The sequence below is a fragment of the Curcuma longa genome, chromosome 21 (assembly GCF_044706935.1).
Source record: "Curcuma longa cultivar G26 ecotype Majalengka, Jawa Barat chromosome 21, ITB_CL_G26_1.1, whole genome shotgun sequence".
Classification (NCBI taxonomy): domain Eukaryota; kingdom Viridiplantae; phylum Streptophyta; class Magnoliopsida; order Zingiberales; family Zingiberaceae; genus Curcuma; species Curcuma longa.
Window position 1 is genome coordinate 5933088 of NC_133881.1, and position 14659 is coordinate 5947746.

At 35.0% G+C, this 14659-nt stretch overlaps 2 protein-coding genes across 3 annotated transcripts; both read right to left on the reverse strand.

The window, feature by feature from the left end:
- Window positions 1–1786: 1786 nt before the first annotated feature.
- LOC141815061 (protein MAINTENANCE OF PSII UNDER HIGH LIGHT 1-like) lies at window positions 1787–3689 on the reverse strand. Its single transcript, XM_074703025.1, has 3 exons — window positions 3489–3689; window positions 2571–2705; window positions 1787–2407 (listed from the first exon to the last, which is right to left on the reverse strand). Exons 1-3 carry the CDS (start codon window positions 3672–3674, stop codon window positions 1955–1957), a joined length of 774 nt encoding a protein of 257 aa, XP_074559126.1. The 5' UTR covers window positions 3675–3689; the 3' UTR covers window positions 1787–1954.
- Window positions 3690–4338: 649 nt separating this feature from the next.
- LOC141814956 (uncharacterized) lies at window positions 4339–14038 on the reverse strand. Of its 2 annotated transcripts, XR_012600533.1 has the most exons (12): window positions 13829–14038; window positions 12804–13005; window positions 12453–12625; window positions 9303–9727; window positions 9162–9219; window positions 8704–9029; window positions 8188–8603; window positions 7969–8113; window positions 7687–7848; window positions 7512–7600; window positions 4690–4915; window positions 4339–4601 (listed from the first exon to the last, which is right to left on the reverse strand). XR_012600533.1 is itself a non-coding variant. In XM_074702915.1 (11 exons), the coding sequence occupies exons 2-11, from the start codon at window positions 12914–12916 to the stop codon at window positions 4765–4767; spliced, it is 2058 nt and encodes a 685-aa protein (XP_074559016.1). In that variant the 5' UTR covers window positions 12917–13005; window positions 13829–14038; the 3' UTR covers window positions 4339–4764. The 2 variants fall into 2 exon arrangements, 1 of the variants encoding a protein (XP_074559016.1); XM_074702915.1 differs by having other exon boundaries at window positions 4339–4915.
- Between the last annotated feature and the right edge of the window lie 621 nt (window positions 14039–14659).

The following is a 14659-nucleotide window of genomic DNA, read 5'->3' on the forward strand; positions in this document are numbered from 1 at the left end:
AAAGAAATTGCAAAGATTAATTAAAATTGATGTGATTTTATCTTATAAGGAACCCTTTAATACAATTGGAAGAAGTTCTTACATCAACACATGGCAGTCATAACTTTTTAACCCTAATATCTTGTGCTGCTTTCCTTGCACACAATGTGGAATGTTTAACGAGCATTCATTTGGAGCTTTTATATTCTTTAGAACACTCAAGAAAGCTTCCTTTTCCTTTGTAGTCATCTGATAATATGTCCTAGGTAAAATCACCCTAGTACTGTTAGGATGTGGTTGAGGATGAAGCATACTTCAAATACCGAAATCTACAAGATCTTTCTGTGCCTTATAATTATCCTTTGATTTTCTTGCTTGATTTAACAATGTACCAAGTGTGTTATCACAGATATTTTTCTCAATATGCATCACATCCAAATTATGACGCAATACATTATATTGCCAATAAGGCAAAGTAAAAAAATTGTTCTTCTTTTTCAAAGGTTAGGGCTCACCCATATCTCCCTCACCATCTTCTAAATCATCCGAATATCTCAAAACTGAATTGTCATCAAGAATTGTAAGTTGATCTCTAAATTTCTGTGTTCCATCGAAGTCTTTTTTGTTAAACCTCCACTTGTGATCAAAGGCCAACCATCGATGATGACATATATAGTAACATTTTCTACCATGGTGCAATCACTTTGATGCTGTTTGAAAACCACAACATGCAAGCATATTAGCCTTTAGTACTCCACTCAAATAGGTTATCCTATGTTGAGAAGTCATTAATAGTCTATATTATTGCAGCACGGAGTTGAAAGACCTCTTTTTTGGAGACATCAAAGGTTTTAATTTCAATATCCCATAACTCTTCCACTAATGGTTGTAGGTACATATCAATATTATTTCTAAGAGATTTAGAATCTAGAATGATTAATGATATTATGAAAAAAAAGATTGTTTCATGCACATACAAATTAAACTCATTGCGTCACACGTGGCTTGATGTGTTACATTATACTCTCAAATTAAACTGATTGAAATGAACAGTACAAATCTAAGATAAAAACTAGTCAACTGCAAAGTTTAAATAAGGAAGTTAGAAATCCAACAGAAAAAGTAAAACAATACTAACACAATATGATTTAATATAAAACATTAAAATAATATTAAAACAAAATTAATATTAAAAATAACTAGTATATATCAATCAATTATATTTACAACGATAAATAAACAAATGACAATTAACAAGTAAATACAAACATCATCAACAAACAGAACACATCAAAAAGTAAATACAAATATCACCAACAACAAAATACATCACATTGCATTTTGGAGAAAATATATACACACAGAAATATATAAGTACATATATCCAATAAAACAAATAAATAAATGTAAACTCGTTGCAAAAAGAAAAAAAACACACACATAAGAATATTATATAGCAATCAAGTTGCAACTAGTATCATACCACATTATAAATAACTTGTGTCATGCTATATAAATTTATAATCTAGTCCTCTTACAAAAAGAGAAACTATTATAAATAAATAAATAAATAAATTATTTTTTTAATGAACTCCCTAAACAACCTATATATGTGTGTGTATTATTATTGAACAAGAATCGAATCTCGATGAAATCGAAATAATATCCTCTCCCGTTATGACCAACTACAGTTTTCCAATTTACCTCCTCATATACGATCGTGGGACCGACCGTGTGAAACCGTTAGGGTGACGAATTCCACCTTTTGCTAAAGTGTATTATTATTATTAACCCGTCTACATAACGCTAATTAACATAAGCATATTTGTCAACATGACAAATAATTACAAGCTGTTACTTATGGTCTGAGAGATAAGCATCATCTCAAATTGATAAACAGAATTAAGCTATAAATCACAGCAAAAACAATTGTAGTTCCTACAGGAACTACTCGCAAATCAAGTCAAAACATCACCTAAGAAACACTGCTTGCACTCGTGCTTCGAGGATCGACAACAGCCTCTCTTAATCCAACTTGAACTTCAGGAACAACCTCTTGTTTCCCAGCTCCTTGTGCATTAGCTATCTGTGACTGGGGTGTGATTGAAGCTTCTACAGATGAAGTACTAGAAGATTCAAGAGGAACTGAAGCTTCGACGGTGGAAGAGGTTTGAGGTGCTGGTCGTACTGAAGCTTCAACTATCGGCACTGATTTGAACTTGTTGATGTAGTAACCAAGAGGTGGTCCAGAATAATCAACAGTCGGCACTGGTGGCTGATTTTTACCAACTTGAAGTAGTATGGCAGAGGCCGCAGCAATCGAAACAAGTGCTAAAACACCAGTTACGGCTACAGTATTCCCAGCTCCATCAGCTGAAGTTCCGGCAGTCCCAGAGCTTATCACACTATCTGCGACATAAACTGCTGGCTGGACGACAAAGATTTGGTAAGTAGAAAGGCAACTTCATATGTATAATTCTCTTCTTATGTACGAACTTTATGGGAACATTTAGTTTCTACAAACACAAGTGACCAGCAGAATATGTAAAAGCAAAGGAGCTACAGAAAATTATGAGGCAGAAATAGCGAACCTCCACAGAGTAGATGTTTGTTTGTCCAGCAGTATCTTTCTCGACATAACCAGTCCAGCCCCTGTTACGAGGTGGGAATGTTCCGACCACCTTTGTTCTCTCAGCAGCTAACCAATCGACGCTGACCTTTCCAACCTGCAAAAGTGAGTGAAGTAAGCTTGTGCTTGGATTATTGTCTTGCCTCTGAAGGAAGAAATTGAAAGAATAACGTGTTCTTTCTGAAATGCTAAGGTAATGTTTGGCTGAGGATTCAGTTACTTTCAAGTTGGAAAACAGAATTGTTATTCAAAATTCTATAAGTTGTTGAAAACCTAAGCTAAGATAATTCATTACAAACATCAAATTATGATTTTGATCTATACTTCTGTTTTTGTCATATGATTTTGCTCATCAGTGAAAGTGATAACATGATCCACGTTTGACAAAGCAATGATCAGTGTCAACTCCTTGGAGTTGACTATATGGATACTCATCATTCAGCTCATATCTAAGGTGACATCCTTAGTAATATTGGATCATTTATAACATAAAGCATCTTTCAACACTAAAAGATGATCAAACAAGAACTGAGGAATTCTCTCCATTTTAAACAGGTATGCTTTTATCCTATGAATAATGACTAATATTGTTATCTTTGTTGGATAATAGATGCATAGACATCTAAAAAATCTTACTCATAGTAAAACCCTAAAAGTATCCAGAATACTGCCACAGTCTCAAGGGAATCCATGATCATCCAAGTCAGGGCAAAAGTAAGAACACAAACAAAACTGATCCAAATCATGTGAATTGATGTATACATCGCAAAGGCTAATTAAATTTGGCAAAGTAGCATTAGGGTTAACGAAAGGAAACAAATAAGAACATGGACAGCGAGAACAAGAATCAAGCGGAAGGGATGGAGGTGGAGATACATACCTCCTTATCAGGAGCACACTCTTCGTCGTTGCAATCAGATTCGTCGGGGCTGGAGGAAGAGGCAGTGGCAGAGAAGAAGATCCTGGTGCTTCCGCACTTTGCCCTCTGTGGATTCCTGCCCAAGAACCTCTGAGATGGGAGCGCGCAGCTGTTAGCTGAGATCAAGGACTGGGTGGTGCACGCCATGGAGCGGAGACTCAATTTGCTGGACTCGAGAAAACCACAGGGAAGCATATTAAATTGGGAATTTAATTTTGATTTTGTTATTTCTTTCACAAAAGCCCTTACATAATCTCAAATTTACCAGACACTCCTATAGTATTGAAGCTCTCATTATTTATCATCTCCGTTGTTAACTACTCTCTTTTGGCAATTTATTTAAATGTATTTATCAAACCGAACTCAACTGAACATCAAAATTTATTCATAAACATTTTATGCCTTGAAGAGAAGCATTATTGAAAGCTAAAAAAAATAAGACTCAATAATTTTCAGAAGGATGGGGGCGTTTTGGTGAAAGTACGAGAGGAACAAAAGAAATTTCACATTTTATTGTGTGTTAAGTTTTTATTGGTGGGTATTGTTGCATCGCAGAGATCTTTGTAGATGGGGGCATCGATGCTGTGGATATCCTTTGGCTGCGTGGCTTCGTTTTCTCTACTTAAAATGATAAGTAAGACAAAGTATATTAGTATTGTTTATTTATTTTATTTGCTTTGGAAACAAAAATCTGGTAGTGCGGATGTATGACTGATACGCTGGAACAGGCATTCGAAGACCACAATGGGATTTCTCCCCCTTCACCAACGTTCTGTTAGGGTCTGGTTTAACAGATTGGCGTGTCAATCTGTTAAACCAGGAGTTAACAGGGCTTACTTATATAAGAGCAAATCCACAATGCTGCATGAAGTATGACTGCCTAAAAATGGCTTACAAGAATTGGCAATGCAAGCTGTAATATTTTACAACCCTCACGGTTTGATCTAAAACCAATGGAGTAAAAAATGTTCGACATTAGAGGCTGCGCCATGAGTCAGTTGGGGGATCAAAAGATGAAGAGATAGGGATGACATCTTCAGTGGTAATCACCTGCCGCCCGTGGATAGTTGTCAGCTAGTTACAAGACCACAATTAAACAAGATTTCACAATATACCAAAATTTGAGATGAAACAAGATCAATATTCTTGATATGAAGCCAACCCAAAAATATTTGGCATATCAGATTGCCTTTTTTGTTGTCAAATGGCACGGCACTGATGAGATGGGTTTGGTGGATCATAACCCCTTCCACTTGTTGACATATCTGAGAAACCCCATCGTGGAACTATCCCTAGGTTGAGCTCTCACTCGTACAGATCGTCGAAGAATATTTTCCTCGAGTTGGAGTCTGTGAGTGATATCTTTTGACCTCTTCTGTAATGCTGAACTGAAATCCAAACAGAGGGGTAAAAAGTTTAAGTTGGCATTCACAAGTAAAGATCGATGCAGAATTTAGTAAATCACTAACCTTACTTAAATAACATTGAGGTTGCAAATGAAAAGTTAGTCTGTCAAAAAAATATAAAGCTAATGACTCCTATAATTTCAACTGACAATTATCCCAATTTTGGACTAATTGACACTGACAGCATGTCCTGCTTGCTGGATAAGGCTTAAACGGTAATCTAAACCAAACCAATATAAAAACTAACAGCAATAGAAGACTTGTTTGAGGCTTGAATAATAAGAAAATTTTAAAAGAAAAAAAGAGAACTGTTTCAGGTCTTTATTTGAAACTAGAAACATCAACTTGCTGGGAGTTCAATGCTAACTATTTCCATATACATAGGGCACTTGAAAGTGTGTGTGTGGTGTGTACATAGAGACAGAGTGGATTTTGCTTACACCAAACCTTTATACACATTTAACCAATTTTCTGGCTAGTCGCCATTGAATAGTATGAAAAATCAAAACCACGATGGCAATGGCATGGGGTAGCCAAAGCAGACTATCCTGTTCTTGATGCGTATGCGATGTGACAATTTAATTCAATGATGGCCTTCATCAGATCTGTGGTTCTAGGAGCTAACTGAACCTGATGGCTTGTAATAACTAGGTCTGATAAAAAACATGATGTGATTGTGTAACCTCCCAAGAAGCTCCTCACTTCAGAACTAATTCCACCATTAGACAGATATCAACCAAAGTGGACAACACCTCAAGGTTGTCAAGAGAATGTAGTTATGTAGTGTTACAAATTGGTATTAGAGGAAAATATGTATGTTATAATTTGCCTTATAACTGCAAAAAAAAAAAAAATGAAATGTCTTAGAAATTGAGTAATTGATAAATCCTTAAATTTTTACCTAAAGTTGAAATAATGAACAAGGAAAACTACCTAGCTATATCCCATCATTTCCTTGGTCAAAGACTGATGGAAAGAAGAGGCTAGGAAAAAGCTTCACTAACTTCTTCAACTACGGTTGTGCCCAATCAGACAAAAGCATTGGTATTAATGTTCAGACAATTGACTGAGATTTTTTTTTGATAAATCTATTTAATTGTTTTTTTAATGATTTTAACAATCAATTTTAAGAAACTAAACTTTCCAGCACTCTTTCCTTCCCTCCAAAGAATCATAAATTACAAAAATCTTCTGGTATCCATTTCTTCCATATTTTCCCTTAGCTATTTCCCTTCTCCATGGGAAACCGAATACCCTAGACATATGGCATGCTTCAAGCTAACACTAACAAATCCAGCCCTTATTTTCAGAAACATCAAAACTAAACCAGAACTTTTGATTTGCAACAAATGTGATCAGCCACATGATGCTGTGCCTATTAAACAGATATGCTGCAGGAAAGAAACTAAGCAGTTTTAAGTATGGAAAAAGAAAAGACTTCCACCACTTTCATCCATTTTGCTTATTTGCACATAACCAAAAAGAAGAAAATAATGTCATTTTAGGTATCAAATTTCTTTTCCCTCTATCAATTGGGTGGAAATATAATGAAATAATTGGATGAAATTAAATTTCTTCTTTTTCTCCTCTCCTATATTTTTATTCTTGTAGAACTCATTGCATTAAACCTAAATTGACATCCAACCAAAATAACATCTGATCTAATTTGGCTTAACATGGCTAGACTTGTTACAAATTGAAGTATAGGTCAAATAAGAATTATCCATTCTATAACAGAAGAATAAATTATGAGAATACAGAAATGACTATGTCTTGTAAAGTCATGCACCTACTTTTAGAAAAATCCTGATGCTGGTCTATCCTTCTCTTAGTCAATGCTCCATGTCAGGTTCATTTGCCATGGTTCAGAGTTGTGCTATACACACGCATATTGTTCTTGGATAGTTAGGTGCAATATGTTCTTGCTTTATGTATACACATAGAGAGATTCATAGTATATTGGTTTGAATAGTATGCAATAAACAGGATTCATTCTAGGGTTCGTTTTGGATCTATGACCGAGGGAGATAGAAAAGGAAAGGGAGAGGAGAAAAACAGAGACAATCTAATTCCTTTGCTTTGGAGGATATAATATAGAAAGGAATGGAAGGGACTGGAAATGGAGGATAAGGTTTTACAGTTTTGCTTCCCCCACCCCCCCCCCCCCCCCCCTCCTCCTTCAATTAGAGTTTATTTGAGCTGCCCGGGCAGGAAAAGCAAGTCCTTGCTCCCTTCACCTTCCAATTCCTTCATTCAAAACAAACCCTAGAGTATCTATGATTATTCTGAAACATTTCCAATAAATTATCTCATTTTCATCTAGATTACTAAATGCACAAGATGATTACAATAACCATTCATAACCCAATTATTAAAATTTCTAGTCATTCTTGGTTGGATGACGTAGCAATATCTACAATAGGTAGTTTCTTGTCAGGCATGCCAGACTAAATAACATCCTGCAATAAAATCTCATGTCAAACCCGTCATATCAAGATCCTTGTGCAGCTCAACTACTAGCTAGTAAATATAAAGTAATAAAACTACAGACAAGTTATAATCAGTAAAGCAAGCATACCTTATTTTATTGTAGTGTTTCTCAAGTTGTCTTTTAAGGCCTCTCTCCCTCTCACCTTTTGGATTAAGTGAGCCCAAAAGCGCATCAAGCTTGCATATACATAGAAAAGTTAGCAAGGAGTGTCAGAAGCATGATAGGATAAACTTAATGAATAGAAAGTTTACAAAATAATTACCTCTTCCTTAGTGCTGTAGTAGCCCCACTGTGAAGAATCTGAATTCTCAACAAAAATTCTTCCTTCACGCCGAAAGAACCAATACCTGTTGTAGTTTCTATCTTTTCCTAAAGAATTGGTCCGACCAGATAACTTCTCAATTTCTCTTTCAAGGTGTTCTCCCTGTAACATCAAATTTTATAATGATTTATTAATTGGACAAAGAGAAGATACACATGTAAAGTATGTGACTAAACATTGGCGCTGAAACATATACTAGGAAAGACAGAGATATAGACAAACCATGGTTACAGGCTTCTTTTCCTGAGTCTCTTTATCTTTGTCCTTAGTTCGCCGCTGGCCTCTTGCACTCTTAGCATGCAGTTCATCATCCACTCTCTGCCTTTTCGCTGCTGATTCTAGGATGGAAGAATGATGCTTCTTGTCTCTATTGCAGACAAAATAAGAAATTATACGCTGCACAATCAGCACCCATATGATAGAAATATAATAGAAATATACCCATTTTCTGCAATTTGATTTTTATCTGGTAGATGAACCTCTTCTAAATGATTTACATTGATTTCATTCAAAGAAGAAATGTGACCATTACTACTCCCATTCTCCATTATGTTTCCCTCTTTTGCTTCCAAGTCAGAATTTACCATTTTTAGTAATTCTTCTTTTTTCTTTCTAGCTTCTTCTCTTTTTACAGCTTCAAGTGCTTGCTGCTGTTCAAAGCGTTCATCTAACTTATCTCGAATAGCATTTGTCTCAAGGGCCTCCGCAACCAGTTCCCTTAATATCTGTAGTTTGCTATGAACTTCAAGAAGACCATAATGACCACGTTTAATAGTTCCTACACAGGTTGAATTGCATTCACGATCTTCCATCTCCAAGAAATCAGACAAGAACTCAACCCAATTGCTTTGTTTTATCTGGAATAAAGAGAAATTAAAACCGCAAGATCTGAAGCAGTTTGTCCATGAAAGAAAAAGATTTCAAGAAATATGGAAAGAAAATTTTGTTTCATTTTACCTTTGGTTTCCTCTTTTTGCCCTGGATTGCTAAAAAATATTTGCCCTCATCTATGATAATCAAGTGGAGAATTGACGAATGGAGTTCCATAATTAGAATTAGATTACTGTCCTTGTGACAAATTGCATTCTCCAAATCATCTAAAGTGAATGGATACAAATGCAGCAACTTGCCAAAGGTACAACAGAAGTCCCACACCATAAGAAGGTCGCCCACGCACTCCATTGGCACATTAAATTCCAAAGACAAAGGAGGTCGTTCAGTAAAAGTAGGATCATCAGGAGCAGGGCGCACCAAAAGGTCATCAATAGGATATCTGATCCGATCTGAATTTGAATACCATTAAGAAGAGTGGTAAAAAAATAGGTACTGCTTGTTACTTTAAACTTCTCAAGAAGATAGCAACCTAATTCAGGAAAATTGTCCAGTTAAAGAAACACATTATATATTTGTCATACCTTTTTTCATTTCTTTCTCAAGAGCTGCTAGATTTCCATCCCCAATTTCTCCTCCATTCTGAAAATCATCAAGATGATGTAACGTTTCAGAATGGAACAATATGTGACAAATTAAAATTAAAAGAAGGATTTAATTATTACTGCAATATAAGCTTTGTTGAATTTTTTGAAGCTCCAAACACTTCCATTTTGAAGTGTAAGCTTATCTCTCAATTCTTCTGGCGGTTCAGTGGAGATTACATACTTCTTAGCAAGCTTTTCATGAACGACCCATGGGAAATTCTGATAAGTTGATTCTTTGATAAACTCTCTAAGTACTCGTCTACTAAATGGCCTCCTCTTGTGTATCAGATCTTCAGCTTTTACTATAGTAGAATCAAATACTTTTTTGTCTTTATCAATCCAACCTACTTTGTACTGAAAGGTGTCACCATCCTCTAAAACCTTTAAAATTTTGCATGAACAAACTGAATCATCTTTCTTTCCTTGCAATTCTAGCCCTTCAAAAAGGCTATCTTGTAATTTATCATACAACTCGTTCACAAGATCTGTTAAGTTAGCAATGCCTGCAGATATATCCATAAAACTCCAGAAATTTAATCTTAAATAAATGTTCTTAAGATTCAAGGAAATAGACAAGCAGCATTGAATGCTTCTAAATAGCTTGGAAATATTGGTATTTCGACAAATAATTCAAAAAAAAAAATTGAACATCTCCTAAACCCAATTCAATCTTTGGCTAACAGAAGGCATGTATTCATGGCAAATAAATAGGGATGAAAAGGGTTAAAGTGCTATCATTAAGCTAAATTTTAGTTGACTAATCTCACAATCTTTTTTATTATTGAGATCCTCTAACCTTTCAAATTGACAGATAGGGGAATGACACCCAACGAAAAAAAAATATAAGCCATGAAAACTAAACCCAAACAAAGAATCAAGATCAATCTGAAATAAATCAGAAGTTCATCAACAATGACCAAGAAAGGAATGAAGCCACAAATACAAAAAGAAACAATTGATCCAATTCTAGCTGCAACAGTGAAATGTAATAGTTGGTGACATAAAGAATAAAATTGCATTACTTTTCTTTCTGAAAACATGTCTCCAGACTATTACTTGTCAGACATTTTCCCTAAGCAGTTGAATATCTTTGGCTAACAGAAGGCACATGTTCATGGCAAATAAATAGGGATGAAAAGGATTAAAGTGCTTATCATTAAGCTAAATTTTTGGCTAACAGATGGCACGTATTCATGGCAAATAAATAGGGATGAAAAGGGTTAAAGTGCTTATCATTAAGCTAAATTTCAGTTGACTAATCTCACAATCTTTTTATTATTGAGATCCTCTAACCTTTCAAATTGACAGATAGGGGAATGGCACCCAAGGAAAAAAATATATAAACCATGAAAACTAAAACCCAAACAAAGAATCAAGATCAATCTGAAATAAAACAGAAGTTCATCGACAATGACTAAGAAAGGAATGAAGCCACAAATACAGAAAGAAAAAATTGATCCAATTCTAGTTGCATGTATCCACACTATTACTTGTCAGACATTTTCCCTAAGCAGTTGAATATCATATTTTAACTACACTTACACCTCTGCACCATATCCAACTTTCCAGTATGAATATCTGATTGAAGCCTTCATTTTACCCCCAGATCATGTTATGTTGTATGTAGTTTTGAAAACAATAGAAGTTAAGAGGTCCTAGAGCTTAGGTAGCGAGTGCAAGTGAATGAATAGGAGAAGTGAGGAACAAGCTTTCATAATATCAAGTAGATAATAAACTTGCAAATACATTATACGTATAGTCATATATGTTGCACTTAATATTATCTATCCACTAATGTGAAAAAACACTTGCATAAACACAATTTTAATATTTGAACCTTGTCTAGATATAGAAGCCTACATCAAAATGTATATACCACCACAGCTAATTACATTGCTGTCATCATTTTATGTCATGCTTGTCCCAAGTATTTGAGGTTGGCTCCACAGCTAAATATATGATACTAGAAATTAAAACTTTGAGACCCAGCCATTAAACAACCTCAACAGGCCAAGTTGCCTCTTAAGATGACGCCAGCGAACCTATATCGTGAGGGGGGAAAATAAACAGATAGCCTCATGAGATAAGGCCAGAATTCTTGAGTGCAGAATTAAAGAAAGAATATGATTGGCAGGTAGTCAGGTTTAGCAAAGAAAAAAAAGGGTGATGCTAAAAGAAAGTTTATCTTGTGATGATCACAGAGTAACATCTACAAGTCATGGGTTGCCATTATGTAGGTCAGACCACAAATATCATCATTGTCGTCGTCATCAAGTGGTTTTTATCCCAACTACTTGAGCTTGACTACATGAATCTTGTACACCCATTAAACTACAAAACATCATATTTGACATCGTATATTTTTTTATTCTTATATTAATTTGACATCCAAACATAATTAATTAAGATAAGAAGATATTTGACATTGTATACTAGGTCTAGGTGTGCTTTGCTATGCTTTGAATCTTTCAACAAGGTGTGCACCTTAGTATTACTGCTTTTCTAATGCATAGGAAAGCACACACTTTAATAACACTGATCTTGTCAATTAACACTCAGTTTTCTGACCAGCTACCATTTCTAGATTAATAGTAATCAGTTAATGCAGATATGCAAGATCAACATCAAGCAAGAAGATGCCACCACATTGACTGAGGTTGAGAAAATGCCAAAGTCAAAAATCAGAATCAAAATGGATAGAGGAGTTTCAATTTGCACCACAATGTCTTAAACATCAGCAGAACCTTAATTTCAAGACCTGGTTCATCTTAGATCGCAATAATCAACCTTCAGTTATAAATGCATGCAAGAATTGAGCATATCCTTGTAAAATAATTTCCATCTTATTATTGTTGTAGCCTTTCTCTCTCCGATACTACTCAATTCCATTCAATTTTAACCCAACACCACTTGGATAGTGGAAATTTCAGTTAACAACTTTATTTCTGAACAAAATTTGATTTGTATGGATCAACTGAAACTGATATTAGGCATAACTATAGCAACACGTAAAACAAGAGTTATAGAAAGCAAAGCAAAATGAATGATCCATGGATTTAAGAAACAAACCAACACATATGATGGAGAAATCAGATTGATATATGCATGATATCACAGCATCAGATCAACATAAAAAAAAAAAGAATGAATGTATATTAAAGTAATATTAAAGTAGAGTAAGCAAAGTAACTGATGGAGAGATATTAAGCATCAATCAGTTGTACTTACTGAATTGGATCATCTGAAGCACTGGAGCTATCAAATCTTTAGGGAATTCCTGAACCTTTTCAGTAGCATGATGCTCTGAGACCAAAGCTTCTTCATAAGTCAAATTAGATTTCCCTGAAAGTCTACATGTCCACACTCTTTGACGATAAAGGTTTAATCTCTTCAAGTACTCTCTGAATTAAGTTAAAGAAATAACAAAATACACATTTTATTGGACATCAAACAAATCAGCAAACACCTACACATAAAGCTTATTGCAAGAAGTCACAACAGCAAAATTCAACAAAATAAATTGGGTTGCTTTTAAATATTAAATTTAGATTGCACTACAAGACATTTGGCAAAGGATACTCATAGTCCCTGAACAGTTCCTTCGTAAACCGAATTTGAAAGATACTCTCGTCTGCATCCAAATCATTTGGTGGATCCATCAAAGTAAAAGGCTTTCTTTTATAAAGAGGCATGATTGCTCTTAAATACTCTCTTTTATCTGTATAAAATTCCTTAATTTAAGTACTAACTTCCTATTTTTTTACAGAATAACCTTCAGTTCCTGCAATGGTATAACCCGAAATTTACTTTGAAGGTTACATAGATACACAAAACTAGAAAAAAAAATAAAAACATAATGAAAGAAAGATGACGCTGAAAGCAAGCGCCTAGTTAATATTTTAGTTAATACATAGAAATAAGTAACACTAAATGTATAAACAATGTAAACAACTAATTGATTCACATTTTCCATGGAAAGTCAACAGACTTAAAATGAATTGTGACAAAAGAGGAAAGTCTTATTTGGCAAGTATAAATGGGTCTGAACAAAAACTTTAAGCACGAATACATCAAAGGAATCACGAGAAAAAAGATCACAGAAGAAACAGTCATAAAATGCTGTATTCTGACCATTGTCTACAAAATAAAACCTTCCGGTTCTGTTGTTTTTTTTTTCTCTCAAAGTTTGGCAATGTGAGAATAAAAACTAATGCTTACACAGTCACAATTATGGATAATACATAGTGTTAAAACACAGTTTTATGCAAGTGGCAAAGAAACAATTAACAGAAACATCAAGAAAAATACATAATCATGTTGAACAATAAAATGCCATGGCGTGTCCGAAAGGAATCAGATTAAGAAGGATAATCAACTTTCTTGACTGACAACAAGTCTAGAAAAGCAATATTAAAAAAAGGAGCCAACAAAACCTGATAGCAAAAAAAAACCCTAACACCGAATGTATTAGTCCTTCTAAGCGAGTTATAAGCTATGCAAGGTGAAGTTTAATTTCCGCGGTCAATCCAAAAGAAACCAACATAACCCAACACCAAATCCGATCCGTATAAGCGACATTGAGGGAAAACCCAATTAGTAGTTACCTAACGATGGGGGGAGATTTTAACCTAGATTTCGCCGGAGCTACCGCGGCCGCAGCCACGGGAGGGAGAGGGGCAGCAGCAGCTCTAGGGACGGCGAAGAGACCAACGGAGGAGAGACGATAGACAGTAAAAATGGAGTCCGAATCCGATCCTCGCCGAGGAATCGAGGCGGCGGCGGCGGAGGAGGAGGAGGGAGAGGGAGAAGAAGTAGAAAAGAGGGAAACCCACGTAGCGGTCGCGCTCCCTCTCTTTTGGGGAGAAGCGCTCGCCTCGTTTTGAAACGATCGCTTTATGCCACCAGAACGGAACTCGGACGGCCCAGATCGGCGCCACGTGGTGACGAGGCCGGTTGAGTCGGTCCACGAGCTGGTTCGTTGTGTGTCGGGCCGAGTGGTTTCCTATTTGATGTGAATCGGCCCATTAATTATATTTAATCGAGAAAATTAAGAAAAGCTACCCTCTTTTTCAAAATAACCCCCAGTATTTTTCTAATATCCTCTTTTTTTACTATTATTATTATTATTAACATTGTTATTTGATAAAAAAAATAGTCTGACCATATATAACATATCCATAATTTTATAAAGGAAATGTTTTTTTAAAATGATCTTATAAATCTTAAGATTAATTTAAAAAATTAAAACAAAAATTACATGGCATAAAAGTTTATTAATAATTTTTTTAAATCGTTCATTACAAATTAATATCATGCTAATGTATTGTGTCCAATACTATCAGTTTTAATCCACATCATATTCTATTGGGTGAATCAACCACATTGAAAGTATTAACAATTTTAACACTTCAAAAACATTTTGAAGAAGAACAAAG

Bases quoted from the DNA above. Each gene is read 5' to 3' on its own strand.
- LOC141815061 (XM_074703025.1), bottom strand. From the start codon at position 3,674: ATGGCGTGCACCACCCAGTCCTTGATCTCAGCTAACAGCTGCGCGCTC. The intron at 2,706-3,488 runs GTATGTATCTCC...TCACTTTTGCAG, and splicing joins AGTGTGCTCCTGATAAGGAG to GTTGGAAAGGTCAGCGTCGA. The intron at 2,408-2,570 runs GTTCGCTATTTC...TTTGTCGTCCAG, and splicing joins CAAACATCTACTCTGTGGAG to CCAGCAGTTTATGTCGCAGA.
- LOC141814956 (XM_074702915.1), bottom strand. From the start codon at position 12,916: ATGCCTCTTTATAAAAGAAAGCCTTTTACTTTGATGGATCCACCAAAT. The intron at 9,220-9,302 runs GTAATAATTAAA...GATGATTTTCAG, and splicing joins TCAACAAAGCTTATATTGCA to AATGGAGGAGAAATTGGGGA. The intron at 7,849-7,968 runs GTTTGTCTATAT...TTGATGTTACAG, and splicing joins AAAAGAAGCCTGTAACCATG to GGAGAACACCTTGAAAGAGA.